The 20,142-nt window shown below is 38.9% G+C and overlaps 1 protein-coding gene across 3 annotated transcripts in view; it reads right to left on the bottom strand.

The window, feature by feature from the left end:
• Positions 1-366: 366 nt before the first annotated feature.
• The window catches only part of epg5 (ectopic P-granules autophagy protein 5 homolog (C. elegans)), a 126,983-nt gene continuing 107,207 nt past the window's right edge, over positions 367-20,142 (bottom strand). For 2 of the 3 annotated variants that reach the window (XM_063042872.1, XM_063042874.1), the window contains 4 exons: positions 13,727-13,946; positions 11,470-11,685; positions 10,040-10,154; positions 367-2,174 (listed from right to left, as the gene is read on the bottom strand). In XM_063042872.1, coding sequence (XP_062898942.1) covers positions 1,992-2,174; positions 10,040-10,154; positions 11,470-11,685; positions 13,727-13,946 — 734 coding nt within the window. In that variant the 3' untranslated portion in view covers positions 367-1,991. The remainder of the gene's footprint in view (positions 2,175-10,039; positions 10,155-11,469; positions 11,686-13,726; positions 13,947-20,142) is intronic. The other variant, XM_063042873.1, reaches the window with a different exon arrangement.

The raw sequence follows: 20,142 nt of genomic DNA, 5'->3' as shown, positions 1-20,142 counted from the left end.
ATCTTTGGCCTCATCTTGGCATTGCAGGAGGCCAAGTGCAAAGGTCAAAGTGGGCATTGTGAGGGGAATTCTCTAATTAGAAAATGTTTGGTTTCAGGCGATTGGTATGAAATGTTAATACTTCATTCACAGAGTAGCTGCCTGACCTACAGTGTATTTCCACTTCTTTACTTTACATAAGGTAACGGATTGGGTATTTAGGTGTAGGCCTGAAGTTTGAAAGTGAGAACTACTTTTCTAATAATAACTGCAGAAACTAGGAAGTTATCAAAACATTCTGAAAATTTGTGCTCCCAATTTGTTTAAACTTATTCACAAGTGTACTTTTGAAATGCATTGAACATAAAGCAAATTGAAATACAGCAATACATTAGACAGGGAATGTCTTTATTTTACCTGTATCTTAATTCCAAAAGTACTATTAACATTTCAGGAGCACAGTAAAAATCCACAATTCAGTTTATGTACAGCAAAATCTCTTGGAGCACTACTTAACAATAAAATTGTACAAAATATTGATTCAATTAATATATTATGCACATAGAATTCATAACTAAACTTTTATTTATATATATTTTTACAATCAAAGCCCATTTGTTGCACTGGATTGCATGTTTCAAGTATTACTTAAATCTTTACAATCTAAACATGTATTATATTAATACCAGTCTCAAATGTGACTATTAAGTTGAACATCTGAGTGCAGGAAAACAAAACAAACATTCTGTAGTATCACTTAACACAGAAACTTTAATTTTATTCACATTTATGAAGTGCAAAGCTTTATATGTGCTGCAAAAACTTCGGTCGTACACTAATTAATTTGGAAGAGTGTTACCTTTGAGACAAGTTCCTGTAACACTGAATCAATTTATTCTATGTGAGACTCTCAGTAATAAAAAAAAGAAACTGCTTCTTTGTAAAATAAGCATAGTAAGTACATTCCTAATTTTTTATGCAACAGTGGGAGTCTACTGGTGTATAAATTTACTTTGATGAATTTGGAGATAAGGTGGCATCAAAGGTGTCACAACTGAGAACTTGTTTAGTCAAATAACCTTGTAAGCATCAGTTGATGAATGTAACAAATGAAGTTCTTATGAAAATCAAATTATACATAACATTTTAAAGTGCTTGACAAATTATAAGGATATAATTTAAGTGAGTGAATTGTTTCTTGAAGAATAATAGATTCCTTTCAATTTGCCTTTAACAAATTGTGACCAGGAGTTAATAAAATTGTTTATATTTCTGAATGGATCACTTACAAAGGGAAAACAATTTCCAAAGTCAATGTCAAATGGTCTAACGTTAATTGAAAGAAATTTAGAATACAGATCCAGTTATTTTTCCCCAGAGAATTGCAGGGCTCTTGATTATGTCACCCAAGACACAACTCCAATACACTCCTGCTTATGTTTGCACATTTCACTCTTTACAAAACAACACATCTAAAACACCTAAATATCTTATAATTGCAAGTTATTGAGTGAAGGAAACCATGTAAAGGAATATGGAACAAGGCAACTTATTATCATGCTGCCAAAATCCTTACCATTCAATGTAAATATCTTTTTTTTAAAAAAGGAAAATACTAGTTTAGATGAATTGAAATGGAGAAGATTTTAAAAATTTTTAAAGTTATATTAGATAATGTCTCCATTGTATCAATATCCCAAATATTTTTAGGAGCTTCATAATGATTACCACTATTTATCACTATTTTCACAGTTAATGAAAGCCAAAGATGTGGAATATATTTTTACCAACAATGTATTTCACTTGCAGATTTTTAGCTCAATTTATGACATATTGCAGATTATGGTACAAAAATATAGTTTGTGTGTAGGCAAACAACAATAATTTTTCCATAATCATTAACCAATTTATTAATACAATTTTAGTTCAAATTGTTTTTCCAAAGATGCTCTTGTTAAATGTTTTGTAGTATTTTTGAAATTCAGTGCTGAGATCCTGCTTTGGCAAAATATCTAACGGATAATATTTAAATAATGCACATCAGGGTAAAGGAGGTTAATAAGAATAGCGAGTAACTTGTTGCCATCCCAGAGACAATTGTTTGGATCCTTGATGAATGATTTTGCCTGTGAAAACTCCTCTTGATAGTCTGCATACTGCTTGCTGATTGACATTGATTCAAGTACACTCAGGGCCTGAAATACCAATGGAAATATGACTGTTTTGCAATTTTCAGTATAAGAATAACACTTAACAATATGAACCAAGGTATACACAGTGATCTTGGTTAATTTACAGAATACAAGTGTCAAAAGTGCTAAGTTAGTTATTGGAATATATGAAGCATAAATGTAGACTTCAATGGTATATGCATTACAGTCTGAGACATTTTTTTCTATTCACAAACAAGAAAATCTGTAGATGCTGGTAATTTGAGCAACACACACAAAATGCTGGAGGAACTCAGCAGGCCAGGCAGCATCTATGGAAAAGAGTACAGTCGACATTTCGGGCCGAAACCCTTAAGCAGGACCGGAGGAAAAAAAGCTGAGGAGTAGATTTTTAAAGGTGGGGGAGGGCAGAGAGAAACACAAGGCGATAGGTGAAACCTGAAGGTGGAGAGGATGAAGTAAAGAGCTGGGAATTTGATGAAAGAGACCAGGTGAGAGAGGGAAAAGGGGATGGGAAATGGTGAATCAGATTTATTATCTCCAGCATATGTCGTGAAATTTGTTAACTTAGCAGTGGTTCAATGCAATACATAATATAGAAAGAAAATAAATACATAAATCACAGTATATGTATATTAAATAGATTAAAAATAGTGGAAAAACAGAAATAACATTAAAAAAGTGAGGTATTGTTCACAGGTTCAATATCCATTTAAGAATCAAATGGCAGAGGCAAAGAAGCTGTTTCTGAATCACAGTGTGCACCTTCAGGCTTCTCTACCTCCTAACAATGAGAGAAAAAGGCAGGCCCTGGGTGCTGGGGGTCCTTAATAATGGACGCTGTCGTTCTGAGACACCGCTCCTTGAAGATGTCTTGGGTACTATGTAGGCAAGTACCCAAGATGGAACTGACTAAATTTACAACCCTCTGCAGCTTCTCTTGGTCCTGTACAGTAGCCCCTCCATACCAGACAGTGATGCAGCCTGTCAGAATGCTCTCCACGGTACATCTATACATCTCTGAGCTCCTCATGAAGTATAGTTGCTGTCTTGCTGCCTTTATAGCTGCATTGACATGTTAGGACCAGGTTATGTCCTCAGAGATCTTGACACCTAGGAACTTGAAGCTACTCACGCTCTCCACTTTTGATCCCTCTGTGTTCCTTTGTCTTACCTTTCCTGAAATCCACAATCAGCTCTTCCATCTTACAGACGTTGAGTGCCAGGTTGTTGCTGTGGGGGGGGGGGGGGGGGGAGGAGCAGTACCAGAAGTTTGAGAAATCCATGTTCATGCTATGAGGTTGGAGGCTACCCAAATGGAATACAAGTTGTTCCTCCTCCAACCTAAGTGTGGCCTCATCACGACAGTGGAGGAGGCCATGGATGGACATATCGTAATGGGAATAGGAAGTGGAATTAAAATGGATGGCCGTTGGGAGATTTCGCTTTTTCTGGTGGACAGAGCGTAGGTGCTCAGTGAAGCAGTGTCCCAATCTACGTCAGGTCTCACTGATATACAGGAGGCCACACTGGGAGTAGTGAACACAGATTATGACCCTAACAGACTCACAGGTGAAGTGTCGCCTCATCTGGAAGAACTGTTTAGGGCCCTGAATGGTAGTGAGGGAGGAGGTGTAGGGGCAGGTGTATCACTTATTTTGCTTGCAAGGATAAGTGCCAAGAGGGAGATCAATGGGAAGGGACAAATGGACAAGGGAATGATCCCTGCAGAAGGCAGAAAGTGGGGGGGGGGGGGGGAAGATGCTTGGTGCTGGGATCCAGCTGGAAGTGGTGGAAGTTTCAAAGAATTATGTACTGGATGCAGAAGCTGGTGGGGAGCAGCTGAGGACAAGAGGAACCCTATCCCTGGTAGCGTGGCGGAAGGATGGGGTAAGAGCAGATGTGCATGAAATGGAAGAGATATGGTTGAGGGCAGCTTTGATGGTGGAGGAAGGGAAGCCCCTTTCTTTGAAAAAGGAGGACATCTCCTTCATTCCAGAATGAAATGCCTCACCCTGAGAGCAGATGCGGCACAGACGGAGGAATTGAGAGAAGGGGATGACGTTTTTACAAGTAACGGGATGGGTTGAGGTATAGTCCAGGCAGCTGTGAGAGTCCATGGGTTTATAATAGACATGGGTGGATAAGCTGTCTCTGGAGATAGAGACAGCGAGATCGAGAAAGGAGGGGGAGATTTTGGAAATGGACGGGGCAAGTTTGAGGGCAGAGTGGAAGTTGGAGGCAAAATGGATGAAGTCGATGAGTTCAGCATGGGTGCAGGAAACAGCACCAATGCAGTCATTGATGTAGTGTAGGAAAAGTGGTCACCAGTTTAGGCTTGGAATATAGACTATTCAATGTAGCCAACAAACAGGCAGGCATAGCTGGGACCTGTGTGAGTGCTCATGGCTACCCCTTTTGTCTGAAGGAAGTAGGAGGAGTCAAAGGAGAAATTATTTAGAGTGAGGACAAGTTCCGCTAGGCTGAGGAATGGTGGTGGTGGTGGAGGGGAACTGGTTAGGTCTAGTGTTCAGAAAAAAAATGGAGAGCTTTGACGTCTTCCTGGTGGGGGATGAAAGTGTATAGGGACACAAGATAATTAGGGCCAGGGAATCTGAAATCATTGAAAAGATTCTGAACATGTGAAGGGACTGAACTAGGAGGGATAAAACAGCATCAAGATATGCCAATACGAGTTCAGTGGTGCAGGAACAAACTGAAACAATGGGTCTACCTGGACAAGTGGGTTTGCGGATCTTCGATAGGAGGTAGAAACGGGAGGTGTGGGTTGCAGGAAATATGAGGTTGGTGGCAGTGGATAGGAAATCCCCAAAGTCATTCAGGTTCGTGATGGTGTGGGAGACAACAGCCTGTGTTCCTTAGGTGGGTTTTATTGGGTAAAACAATCAAAAAAAATTCATTGTTGGCTGTGGTTTAACAGTTGCATTCATGCCTGAGGCAAAAAGCTGAGTTTATTTTCTGCAGAAACAATAGGCTGACAATGGAAGAGTGCTATACTATTGAAGGCACAATATTTTGGATGAGATATTAAACTAAGTTTTGATCTGTCTTCTCAGATGCTATTGTGAATCGTCTCTATCTATTCAAAGGCACATTTTAGAGATGCACATATCATGGGACTAAAAATAAGATTTTTTGCTCAAGGAATTTTGAATATAGTAAGTCCTCAAAATACATAGGTTGACTTAAATTAACAGTTTATGCACTTATATTTTAATATCATTCAATTGTATGAAAATTGGCAACTATTTGGTAGTACTATGAGCTACCCATGAAGGCACTATTTTAAGTATTTCAATAAATACTTAACACCTGTTAATCATTATTTTCTGATTTCTATTGTTTTTACAACATACTTAGTGTGACATTTTAATGCACCAAGGGGTTTCTGGGAGATCTGTTCAAATTTAAAGTTAAATTTTGCATTTGCATAAAAGATTAAAGTTTCAAAATGGATTCTGAACCTAAAACTTTATATTACAAAAACTTAAACGTATGCAAGTGATACAAAATTTATCAATGAATGAAAATATCAGCATCTTTTATTCACTTCTACGCTATCTACAGTATAGATTTTGTTGGTTTGTCTCAAATGAGGCATTAGCAATTAATCTTTATAGAAGGAATCAAAACTAGTTTTATTATCCATCACTGGTGGGTTGACATCAATGTGTATATAAGGAGTGGATATCGAACCCAACAAATAAAAGTTAGTTTATTTGAAAACTAATCATTTATATTTAAAATATAACTTATTTATAGAGCACTTTTCATACAGATGCAATTCAAAGTGCTTTACAATGGGATAAAGTACAAGCATAAAAATAAAAAAATAAATAGCTGTTCGTTAAAAGCAAGGTTAAGTAATTAGGTTTTGAGCTGATGTTCAAAAGTGTCAACCAAATTCTGCATCCCTTAAGTATTGAATTCCACAGTTCTACAGGAGTGTAGGTCAAAAAAGCTGACCTGCCAATTATCTTTTGAAGGAGGTTTTAAATTTAAGAGACTTCCAGAAGACCTAAGAGCTTGAGCAGGATTACAAAATGATCACGATTCTCTGATGTACTTCATCAGAAATATGCTTTCTGATTATCTTAACTCCTTACAAATAATTGCCAGATGCACCAAAATATACATTAGGCAGGAGATATCATCATTGTTGTCCTTCAATGAGTTAACAAGGTCACGTACAGAGAGCTATGGTTCAGGTTGATGAAGGCAACACTAGTTCAGTTTTTAAAGGGCTGAATGGGGATATATCTGCCCCAGTTGCACAGAGAGCTTTCATAGATTGTAGTATAAATTCCAACTGATTGTGCTGTCATTTTTCCCAACACCTGTCAACTGATGTTATTGTTTGTTTGGTTATGAGGTCATAAGATCCAGGCAGTCTGTCAACACATTAAACAGTTGTTGCCATTGCCCGCACTGCCTGTACTGACCCAGGATGTAGCCTCTGCCTTGGCCCACCTACATCACAAGCAACCACTCCACATTGAGGTCATGGGCAATTGTTTGCTGTGGTGATGAGACAGAACTATTTAATGTTGCCTAATCAAGGAATGGTTACTGTACTGTACTGACTTATGTGAGAGACAAACTGTAGAGTCAGTGGAGTTCACCTGGTAACAATGGTACTGACAGAAGATACAAAAGCCACATCCAGCATGATTCGATTTATTAGGCAGTGGCCAGATAGACTCCAAAATTGATCAAACGTCCTGGTAACAGGAGGATCTCTTGGAGGCCAGCCATTTTAATTCCACTTCTCATTACCACACTGACATATCTATCAGCCTTTTCTACCAAGTTGAAGCTAAATGCAGATTAGAAGAACAGCATCCCATTTTTACCTTGATAATCTCCAACCTGACAGCACGAACATCAATTTCTTTAACTTCTAATAACCATACCATTTGATGCTCCCTTTTATATTCCCTTCTCCCACTGACCCCATCACCTTATCTTTTTCCTCTCTGGTTCCTCTCCACACCTCCTTCCCTTAATTTCAACATCCACTATCCTCATCTGCCAGATTCCGCACTGTTCAGCCCTTAGGCACTTCCACTTATTACCTCCAGCTTCTTACATCATTCCTATTCTTCCCCTCCCTTACCTGGTTATCACCCCCTTTTTGCCAGGATATATATATCACCCACCAGCTTTTGTTCCACCACTTCATCCCACTTTTACACTGCCATTTCCCTCCACAGATGCTATTCGACCTACTCAGTTCCTTCAGCATTTTGTATAGTTGCTGAAGTACAGACTGTAATGAAATGTGTGTTTGCTGGGCCCACCAGCTTGTTCAAACTAACTTCTTCACTAAGAGGGTGGTGCGGGTGTGGAGTGAGCTGCTAGTGGAAGTGATGAAGGTGGGTTCAATAAAAACATTTAAAAGAAGTTTGGATAAGTATATGGATGGGAGAGGTATGGAGGGCTATGGTTCAGGTTGATGAGACTAGGCAGAATAACAGTTCAGTATGGACTGGATGGGCTGAAGGGTCTGTGCAGTAGTGTTCTATGACTCAGATATCTGTAACCACAAGGTAATAGGGGCTGGTAACAAGAACTTTTGTTAAAAGTACAAAGTACATACATGTGAGTGTTCGCACTGGAGGAGCAAGAGTACTATAACAATCAGTGTATGGAGAGCCTATTCTCACTGAAGATATGAATGGGTCAGATCAGTTTTATTCTCTGGTCACGTCCCTAGTGGAGGCAAAGGTGACTTTTGTTTTAAGTCATTAATGGTTAAGCAAATTTAAAAATGATCTTATAAACTATGGTATAGAAATATTTATTTGACACTTTAAAAAAAAACTGCTTACATCATCTACTTAATCAAATCAATACAGAGATCCATGAATAAGACCATAAGGTACAGGAGCAGAAGTAGGCCATTCAATCATGGGCTGATCCAATTATTCCAGTCATCCCCACTCCCCTGCCTTCTCCTCATACCCTTTGATACCCTGGCTGATATATTCAAGCCTCCAGTTTGAATCCTTATGTCTCGTTTTCTGCTTTTTACATATTCATATTAGCCCTCTCCAACATTAATTGCAGGGAGAAAGGCTACTAAGTTAAATGTATGGGATGTTTAAAGGTAGGTGAAATTTAACACCAAACACTAACCTGTCATATAGCAAAAATGAGTACTTGGTAGTCAACATAGAGATGGTGAACCCAAGATCCCATTTCTATACCTTACGATTTCGTGATAAAGTCTTGCACCTGGGAACAATGTTAGCTCATAAATATTCTGCATGGTACCTCAACAGATGAGTATTTCTATCCACATTAGCTTTGATATTTTGCTTTCATATTATCCATGAGTTGGCTGAATTATTGAAGAATGAAGGAATCCTGGTAGGTCAAACTTCACCTGGTCTAAACAATTATCAAAGCCAAAGGACTATGAAATTACAAACTGCAGAAATTAAAACATGAACCGTTTTAACTTTCCCCAGCTTTCTTTTGAGATCTCTACATTAATTTGGTTAAGTAGATGATGTAAGCAGTTTTTTAATGTATCAAATAAATATGCCTAGACCATAGTTATAGGATTATTTTAAGATCTGCTTAACCATTAACTTCTTAAAACAAAAATCACTTATGCCTCTACCAGGGAGGTTGAGTTGTGTCGCAACAACAACCTTGCACTCATTGTCAGTAAGAGCAAGGAATTGATTATGGACTTCAGGAAGGGGAAGTTGTGGGAAAACACACCAGTTCTCATCGAGGGATCAGCAGTGAAAAGGGTGAGCAGTTTCAAGTTCCTGGGTATCAAACTCTCTGAAGATCTATCCTAGATCTAACATAATGATGCAATTAAAAGAAGGCACGACAACAACTGTATTTAATTAGGATTTGAGGAGACTTGGTATGTTATCAAACGCTCTTGCAAATTTCTACAGATGTATTGTGGAGAGCATTCCAACTGGTTGCATCACCATCTGGTGTGGAGGGGCCACTGCACAGGATCGGAAAAACCGGTGAAATTTGAAAACTCAGCCAGTTCCATCATTGACATGAGCCTTCCAGAACACCTTCAAACGGCAATGCCTCAAAAAAGGTGGCATCCGTTATTAAAAACCCCCGTCATCCAGAACGTGCCCTTTTCTTACTGCTACCATCAAGGAAGAGACAGAGGAGCCTGAAGACAAGGACTCAACAGTACAGGAACAACTCCTTCCTATCTGCCATCAGATTTCTGAATGACAACGAACCCATGAACTCTACCTCACTATTTTTGTTGCCCTCTTTTTGCATTACTTAATTTTTTCTATATACATTATAATTTATATTTCTTTTATTATGAATTGAAATGCACTGCTGCTTCAAACACCAAATATTAACAACATATGTGGTTTTAGCAAGTTCACGAACATATTATAGATAGATTAGCTGTTGTAGTCTGCAAACCAAGAGAGATATTCGAGTACCAGAACTAGTTCAAGGAAGACTACCTTCTGAAGACTGACATAATCCAAGCTAGGTAGGAAGCCAAAATGTAAAAGCATTTAAGTCTGCAAAGCATGAAATAAGGAGGAAACACAGAGGGATACATGATGTGAAAGAAAATGGAGAGATAAATTTGCTCGGGGTAAGGGAAATAATTGGAACAATTTAAAAATATTTAATTTGGTGAAATACATTTTTCAGAACACATATCGTTCACAACATGGACTTTTGAATAGACTAGGTGGGATGAAACTCATCAAAAGGTCTACCAAGCGGGTTCTAGAATCTGAGTGGCGAGGGAACAAGATATTGTAATTAATTACTGCAGCATGAATGACTTTCCTCATCTATAATTACCATGTGATCTTATTGAAAGAAAACATTCTTTAAGTTTTCAGTACCTGCTGTGCTTTGGGAGATAATTGTAGTTCTGTAGCAGGCTTCAGACGAATGCAGTTGTCTGCAGGAAGCTGAACTAGTAGGAATGCTGACATACTTCGAGCTACTACTCGAAATCTATAGAAGTGCACAATCAGAAATGTGAAGATACATCAAAGCAGCATAAAAAGTTTTCGTTCTAAAGAAATGTCGTTCAGGAAAGGAAACTAATTGAAATCGTAAAATGATTCTGTAGAAGCAGGCATTAGAGTTCTAATGAACAGTCCTTGACTTGAAAGATTGATTTTCTCTTCTCATGGTTGCTACCTGATCTAATAAGAGCCTCAATCATTTTTTGTTTTTGCCTCTAGTTGCCAGCATCTGGGTTTTTTTTGCTCTAACTATTAAATGTATGTTCACTTTAAACATGAAAAGGGGACTCCAAATACTTATTGTATCTTCCAATTCTTTGTGGTGTGGGATGGAGGGAATACTAGAAATCTGAAAGAGGAGCTGGAGTTGTTTGAAGGCTGAGAACACTCATTTGAACGCTGAGATTCAAAGAGTATGGAAGCAAGGGGTTTAGTTATGAGAATAGCATCTAAGGCTTAGAATAATTTTACTGAGAAATTCAGATCCTACCATGGCACCAGTGAAATCTAACCAAGTAATTAAATAAATACATATAGAAGCAAAATCTAAGTATCAGTAACTGTGAACATGACACTACGTGAGTGAAGTAAACTGCAGCATTATGATCCACTGATATTCTTTAGAGTAGGAAATCTATTCTCACCTACTAAGGCATATGTACAACTCCAGAGTTACAAAATGATGGTCGACACTGAAATGACCTAACAAGCTGCTCAAGGGTAAATAGCAATAGGTATCAAATACCACCAATACCAACAGTCTGAGAATAAATATCATGTGGCTGCAATACAACATAAAAACCTATGCAACTATTTTACATAATTCATAAAAGTATTATTTTTAAAAAATCCTGATAAAATAAAACATAATTTTTGAAACTGATCATTTAAGTATACTAGGTGCAAATAGATTAATAACATCCAAAAGGTACTATAGGTGTTGGAAACCTGATACAAAAATAGTTTTACACATGAAATTTGTGATAAGCTATTGTATCTTGATGAAAGTTATCAGAAAGATGAAACAGCTTAGGGTGATGAAAATTAGAAGCTACATAATTTTATAGTAGCTTACCAATGATTGTAAAATGGCTTGAATAGATTCACTTTAATAAAAATTATCAAACATTTTGCATAAATATTCATGGTATTTACACAAACATAGAAGAATACTTTTGTGAACACTGGAAAAATTCATACAGTCGGTATTTAATTTTTAAGTTTGAAGATCATGCTAATTTATAAGTCATGGAAAATCTATGTAGTATTTTTTTTATTAGACTTCATACAAAATATCCCACCTGTTTGAGAGTGGAGATTTCCTTCCAAGACCTATTGCTCCCAGAATTCCAGAAGAGAGCCTCTCCTCTGCCAGTTGACTCAGTTTCACTTGCAATGCATTTAATATCCTCATAAAAAAATCCAATCCAGTTAAATCATTCTGCTCAAGCTGGATCAATGCCAAATGCAATAATTTATGCCACCATAGGAACAGTTTAACCTCATCATTTGTATTGCTGTGGAAACAATATTCAATAGTCAACAGAGATTAAAACTTTACATGCAAATAAATAGCCAATTCCTAATGAATTAAATGGTACATTTTTAAATGTAAAATTGTGTGTGTTTCAATTCTTTAAAATGACTACATTTCAGAAAAATTCCTGTGTTCTAGTTTGACCAGTGCTTTTGGTATTTTGTGAAACCACCCCATTATAGGAAAGAAATTACACAAATGTTAGAAACTACTTCCTTCATAAGCTATTAACTCTAAAGCACACACTACAAATTTGAAAATAAAGAACTGGCAAGGCTATCACAGAAGAAAATTTTATGGAGTGTGACAGGGATTGCTTCATAACAGTACATTACAGATTTGGTCATGCATAATGAGGAGGGATTAATGATACTTCTTGTGATTAAGGATCCCTAGGAAGTGACCACAACATTGTAGAATGTCTGATACAGTTTGAATGGAATGCCTCAGGCCCATAATCAGTACCATGCATTTGTATAAAGATATTACAATAGTACAAAGGTCAGAACAGAGGACATTCTTAGCCTAACCTACATATTCATGTAATAATTCATTTTTCTCATTTTTAATCCTGTTTTGTGATTTTGTACAGAGGCCTTTGAATGTCATTCCTATTTGGCAGTTAGGATAGGCAAGAGGCATGAGCACTGGGATCATTAAAATGGGCATGAGGTCATGACATTTTGCTGACAAAATACAGTTGCCAAATTCCAGGAGATATGAGAATCCCTCTTAAGTATACCATACTTTCAGCAACTGTGAATGAGAACAGGTGAATTATTTCCATTCGAGGAAGGAATCCTGCATTGCAGTTGACTCTGACTGCTCTTGTTTAGTGGTAATGGCATCACCATCTTGTCAGCATTAATGTGTCTGGTGCTATTATCAAAAGTCTACTGTCAAGTGTCCAAAGTGATTGTCTGATATGGGTGGGAGTGGGGGGTAGAACAGACTTGTTAATTTAGCAATTAGAATCTAATGATGTAAATAGTGTTCTAGTGTCCGGTTGGGCAGTGAAAGTTGTCTACCCATTCAGCCAGAAATCTTAAGCAACATACAGAAAATGATGGAGGAACTCAGCAAGCCAGACAGCATCTATGGAAGGAAATAAACAGTCGACATTTCGGACTGAGCCCTAATTAAAGATCTCGGCCCAACACATCAATTGTTCATGATGTCTGACCTGCTGAGTTCCTCCAACATTTGCTAAAATAATCTGCTCTCTGCTTTTTTCCGTACATCCACTTCCACTATCTTGATCTTGCCCCATCTGCTAGCAATCTACCATGCTGGTAACAGTTCTGGCTCAGAACACCTGTTTGGCCTTGTAAATTCACTGAACTTAAATGAGGCTGAAGCTTCAAAATGAGAGACACTTCACCATGCAAGTAGATGATTGACAGGTATAACCTTCAGATTAATCATCCATAATCAAAACATACTCCATGTGGAGAAATCTATAGATTCACACACAGTTCAGCATGGGCTGAACAGATAGGAGCTGGCTAAGGTTGTGAATGACTGAAGGAGATACAGATGAGTATCTAGCATTAATACGCCAGATGATCCAAGGTAACTAAGATTAATTGTGGAAGGCACAGATGTTTGGAGAGGGGGGTGTGGAAGAGGAGGGTGCATGGTGATGTTGAGGCATTTGAAGTGTTAGTTTGCAATCCTGCTAATCATATATTAACTGTTAATCCCTCGTTAACAACTTATCACATCCTCTGGTCAACCCCTGTAAAACCCCCAAAATTTTATTTTTTTGGGCAATAACAACACAAATAGAATTCATAAAAGATCCCATGACACTTTCAGACTGAATGAGTGACTTCACTGATAGTTATACAATATACCAATGCCAATGTTTTCCTCCCCAATCAGGTGAGACTTTGAAACCACCATTTACTCTCTCCATGGTATCAGTCTGGTGTTCCAACACTGTTCAAAAGATGTAGCAACATCCTACTAGTTCCACTTAATATATGTACCTTGCCCAAGATATTGTGAGTAAATATTACCTTGGAAAGACTTGGTCTATCCATTTGTTAAGTAGAACTAGCACTTTCATTTCATTGGACAGAGTCTGCTCCATATTCAGATGCTGAAGAATGTACACATAAAGAGTCAAGTAGCTTCCCAAGTCCAAACACTCTTTCAGAAATTCTTCTGCGGTTAATTCTGGCACTTGAAGAGATACTAAAATTGGTCCCCATCCAAAATACTGATCGTGCTGTGCACCTAGATAAAAACATCACATAAACATAGTTATTAAAATCAGATAAATAGATAAAAATCAAGCCAGAAAAAGTTGTATCACAAATCAACAGGCTACCTATGAATGAAAAATAAATTGGATACAATTATTGCATAGAAGTTTCAAATTTAAAGTTGCCAACTATTTCAAAGCATTCAATACAAATTTTCCATGCTTTAAAGCAACTTGCTGACTAGAGCATAAAAGCAAGAGGTATTGCTGAGGCTTTATAAGGTATTAGTCAAACCACATATTGAGAGCAGTTTTGGGCCCGGGGATGAAAGGTTTAAAGTGTAAGGAGCATTTGACGGTTCTGTCTTATACTCACTGGAGTTTAGAAGGATTGGGTGGGGGTTGGATCTCATTGAAATCTACCAAAGAAAGGCCCTGGTAGAATGGATGAGGAGAGGATATTTCCAGTGGTGGGTGAGTATAGGATCAGGGCACACAGCTTTAGGGCAAAAGAGCAGAGATGAGGAGGAATTTTTTTAGCCAGAGGGTGGTGAATCTGTGGAATTCGTTGCCACAGATGACTGAGGAGGCCAAGTCATTTGATATACTTAAAATGGATGTTGTTAAGTTCTTGATTAGACAGGGTGTCCAAGCTCATGGGGAGAAGGCAGGAAAATGGATACGAGAAGTAAAAACAATCAGCCATGATTTAAATGACACTGAGATTCAATACACTGAATGGCCTAATTATGCTCCCGTGGGTAAGTAATTCCCTTAGAGTCAACAATTCTAGGATTCAGACCTAGCAATGTGGAAGTGACAGGAATATGTGAAGTGTAGTGTGTAACATATGAGAAAATTGCAGGTGGAGGCATTTTCAAACTGCTGCAGGAACTCAGCAGGCCAGGCAGCATCTATGGAAAAGAGTAAATAGTTGGCGTTTCGGGCCGAGACCCATCAGGACTACTGCTTTTAACCTCTCAATTGGTGGAAGGGGCAGTCAAGGAATTCTCAACAAGTTGCTACTATGCATTTTGTAAATGGTATATTTAGATGTTATAGTGTCCCAGATTGGGTGCTAATTAAACAGGTTGCTTTGAATTAGCAGCCAAGACATCAAGCTGGCTGCTTTGTCCTAATGGTGTCAAGCTTCTTTAAGTGATAATGGCGGTGTAGTCATCCAGACAAGTGAACAGTAGTCCATGACATTCTTGAATTATGCCTTTGTGGAAACGTTTGGGGGATTTGGGAGGCATATCCCTCAGCACACAATACTCAGCTTCTGGCTTCTCTTGCAGACAAATAATTAAGTGGTTAGTACAGTTTAATCGCTGGTGACCATCAGTACATTGATGCTAGCAATAGTAATGCCATTGATCATTACACAACAAGACCAGAAGACCATGAGATATAGGAGCATTTGGCCCATCAAGTCTGCTTCACCATTCCATCATGGCTGATCCAATATTCCTTTCAGCTCCAATCTCCTGCCTTCTTGAGGTGTATAAGATGATGAGAGAAATTGATTGTGTGGATAGAGGCTTTTTCCCAGGGCTGAAATGGCTACCACGAAAGGGTGCTCGGAAGTAGGTACAGAGGAGATGTCAGGGGTAAGTTGTTTTTTTAAAAAAACACAGAGAGTGGTGAGTGCATGGAATGGGCTGCCAGTGATGGTGGGGGAGGCGGATACGGTAGGATCTCTTAAGAGACTCCTGGACAGATACATGGAGCTCAGAAAAATAGAGGGCTATGGGTAGCCTTAGGTAAGTTCCAAGGTAAGGACATGTTCGGACACAGCTTTGTGGGCCGAAGGGCCTGTATTGTGCTGTAGGTTTTCTATGTTTTTCCTCCCCATATCTCTTCATACCCTGAAACAATCAAAGATCTATCAACCTCGGTCTTAAATATACACCAAGACTTGGCCTCCACAGCTGCCCGTAGCAAAGAATTCCACAGATTCACCACTCTCTGGCTAAAGAAATTCCTCCTCATTTCAGTTCTATAAGGACAACTCTTTATTCTGAGGCTGTGTCCTCTGGTCTAAGAAACATCCTCTCCACATTCACTCTATCAAGGCCTTGAACCAATCGATAGATTTCAATGAGGTCATCCCTCATTCTTCTGAATTCTACGCCCAGAGCCATCAAACGTCCTTCATGTGACAAGCCATTCAATTCTGGAATCATTTTCGTGAACTTCCTTTGAACCCTCTCCAGTTTCAGCACATCCTTTCAAAGATAGGGGGCCCAAAACTGCTCACAGTACTCCAAGTGAGTCCTCACCAGTGCTTTATAAAGTCTCAACATTATTTGCTTTTATATTCTCGTCCTCTTGAAATGAATGCTAACATTGCATTTTCCTTCGTCACCACAGACTCAACCTTCAAGTTAACCTTTAGAGAATCCTGCATACGGACCCCCAAGCCCCATTGTGCCTCAGTTTTTCCTATTTTCTCTCCATTTAGAAAATAGTCAACCCTTTCATTTCTTCTACCAAAGTGCATGACCATATAATTCCATCTGCCATTTCTTTGCCCATTCTCCTAATCTAAACCCTTCTGTAGCCTCTCTATCTCAAACTACCTGCCCCTACATCTACCTTCATATTGTTGCCATCAATTCCATCATCCAAATCATTGACATGCAACTTAAAAAGAACTAGTCCCAACCACAGATGGCTGTGAAACACTACTAGTCACTGGCAGCCAACCAGAAGAGGCTCCTTTTATTCCAGCTCTTTGGTCCTGCCAATCAGTCACTGCTTTATCTCTGCTAGAACCCTCCCTGTAATACAATGGGCTCATAGCCTGTTAAGCAGCCTCATGTGTGGCACCTTGTCAAAGGCCTTCTGAAAATCCAAGTACACAACATCACTGATTCTCCTTTGTCTATCCTGCTTGTTTTGTTGTTTCTTCAAATAATTAAAACAGATTTGTCAGGCAAGATTTTCATTTGGGGAAACCACACAGACTACAGCCTATTTTATCATGTGGCTCCAACTACCCAAATATGATGGCAGAATATAGCATTAATGGTAAGACTCTTGGCAGTGTGAAGGATCAGAGGGATCTTGGGGCCTGAGTCCATAAGACACTCAAAGCTGCTACGCAGGTTGACTCTGTGGTTAAGAAGGCATAAGGTGCATTGGCCTTTCATCAATCCTGGGATTGAGTTTAGGAGCCGAGAGGTAATGTTGCAGCTAGATAGGATCCTAGTCAGACCCCACTTGGAGTTCTGGTTGCCTTACTACAAGAAGGACATGGAAACCATAGAAAAGGTGCAGAGGAGATTTACAAGGATGTTGCCCGGATTGAGCAGCATGCCTTAAGAGAATAGTTTGAGTGAACTCGGCCTTTTCCCCTTGGAGCAACGGAAGATGAGAGGTGACCTGATAGAGGTGTACAAGATATTGAGAGGCATTGATTGTATGGATAGTCAGAGGCTTTTCTGCAGGGCTGAAATGGCTAGCACTAGGGGGCATAGTTTTATGGTACTTGGAAGAAGGTACAAAGGAGATGTCAGGGGTAAGTTTTTTTTTAAAAACGCAGAGAGTGGTGAGTGTATGGAATGGGCTGCTGGCAGTGGAAACAATAGGGTCTTTTAAGAGACTCCTGAATGGCTACATGGAGCTTAGAATAATAGAGGGTTATGGTTAAAGCCTAGGTAGTTCTAAGGTAGGGACATGCTCAGCACAGCTTTGTGGGCTGAAGGGCCTGTATTGTGCTGCAGGTTTTCTATGTTTCTACCCTGAGACCTCATCCTTAATGATTGACTCCAACATTTTCCCGACCACTGAGGTCAGACTAATTAACCTATAGTTTCCTTTCTTCTACCTTTCTCCCTTCTTGAAGAATTGGCAAATTTTCAGTCTTCTTAAACCATTGCAGAACCTAGTGATTCTTGAAAGGTCATGACTAATGCCTCCACAATTTCTTCCGCCACATCTTTCAGAACCCTGGGTGGTACGCCAGCTGGTGCAGATGACGTATCTACCTTCAGACCTTTCAGCTTCCCAAGAATCTTCTCTCTAGTAATGGTAATTTCACACACTTCATGATCCCTGACACTTGGAATGTCCACTATACTGCTAGCGTGAAGAATGATGCAAAATACTTACCCAGTTCATCCGCCATTTCCTTGGCTCCCACTGCAACAATGAGGAGGACACTATTTTCCATTTTTCAACATACTCAACTTTGCCTTTAGAGCTCTTGGGTCAGTCAGACTAGAGATTAAAGTTTTCCTTGATACAAAATTTCTACATTGAGGGAGATATCATTCCTGAATTTAAATTGTTAAGATTACATTTCATTCTTCAGAACTCAAGAGCATAGGCTTGGGAGTTTTTGTGCAGAACACCCTAAAGGTTAACTTGCAGGTAGAGTTGGTGGGGCGGAAGGCAAATGCAATGTTAGCATTCATTCCAAGAGATCTAGAACATACGAGCAGGGATGTGATGCTGAGGCTTTATAAAGCACTGGTGAGGCCTCACCTTGAGTACTGTGAACAGTTTGGGCTCCACATCTCAGAACAGATGTGCTGGCATTGGAGAGGGCTCAGAGAGGGTTCACCAGGATGATTCCGGGAATGAAAGGGTTATCATATGAGGAACATTTGATGGCTCTGGATCTGTACTCGCTGGAATTTAGAAGGAGGTGGGGGGGGGGGGATCTTATTGAACCTTTCGAATGTTGAAAGGCCTAGACAGAGTAGATGTGGAAAGGATGTTTCCCAAGGTGGAGAAGTCTAGGGCAAGAGGGCACCCTTCAGGATAGAGGGGTGTCCATTTAAGACAGAGATGCGGAGAAATTTCTTTAGCCAGAGGGTGGTAGATTTGTGGAACTTGTTAATACAGGCAGCTGTGGAGGCCAGGTCATTGGATATGTTTGAGGTAGAGCTTGATAGGTTCTTTATTGGACATGGCATCGAAGATTACGGGGAGTGGGGCTGAGGAGAGGAAAAAAGGATCAGCCGTGTTTGAATAGTGGAGCAGACTCAATGGACCAAATTGCCTAATTCTGCTCCTATGTCTTATGGTCTGATATTATTCCTGCATTTAAACTGTTAAGTGCCATAAAAATTTGGTATGTTTCAACAAGATTACTCTTCACTCTTCAGAACTCAAGTGCATAGGCACAGTCTCTCCTCATACAATTCACCCATCCCAGGAATCATTGAAGTATATCTTTCTTCAGCAACAATCAGACTTGCACACAATATTCCAGGCACAGCATCACTAAGACCAGATACTAGTACTTTACATAATTATATAATTGCAGTAAGAACCAAGTATTCATGTGATATCCACTACCTACAAATGAACCTGAAACATTTTTAAACCAGAGTATTTAAATGCTTGGACAGAATGTGTCATGTTTTAAATTCTCAAGCACTTAACTTACTGGCATGCAGAAAAAGCTTCAAAATATGCAACTCAACATGTATGAAAATTGCACAGCATATTAAAAAATAAACTTGTATGCTTTAACTTGTGTTAATGCAAACTAAAATCATGGGGAGGTTGTTGTATTTAAAACCAATAAAAATTAATAGCAGAAATAAAGATAGAATTGCTACAGTACTTTGTCCAATAATTATTTGAGAGCCTTTTTAATTAGTTTATTCAGTTTGTCTTTCATTTCCTGTCCCTCATTACTACCTCTCCAGCATTGTTTTCCAGTAGTCCGATATCCACACTCAGCTCTCTTTTATACTTTATGTATCTGAAGAAAATTTTGGAATCCTCTTTAATACTATTGGCTAGCTTACTTTTGCATTCCATCTTTACTTTCTTAATGACTTTTTTGTTGCCTTCTGTTGGTTCTTAAAAGCATCCCAATCCTCTAACTTTCCACTAATTTTCGCTCCATTACATGTCCACTCTTTGGCTTTTATGTGGACTTCTCTTGTTTGCTACGGTGGTGTCATCTTTCATTTAGAATACTTCCTCCTCTTTGAGATGTAAAAATCCTGTGCCTCCCGAATTGTTTCCAGAAATTCTAGCCATTGCTGCTCTGCTGTCATCCCTACCAGTGTTCTTTTCTAATCAATTTTGGCCAACTCTTCTCTCGGATCTCTGTAATTCCCTTTACTCCACTGTAATACTGATACATCTGACTTTAGCTTCTCCTTCTCAAATTTCAGGGTGAATTCGATCATATTATGATCACTTGTCCCTAAAGGTTTCTTTTACCTTAAGCTCCCTAATAAATTCCAATTCAGTGCACAA

This window comes from Mobula hypostoma, chromosome 3 (assembly GCF_963921235.1).
Source record: "Mobula hypostoma chromosome 3, sMobHyp1.1, whole genome shotgun sequence".
Taxonomy (NCBI): Eukaryota; Metazoa; Chordata; class Chondrichthyes; order Myliobatiformes; family Myliobatidae; genus Mobula; species Mobula hypostoma.
Note: the sequence above shows the minus strand (reverse complement) of the source record. Positions and strands in the feature narration are given on the sequence as shown.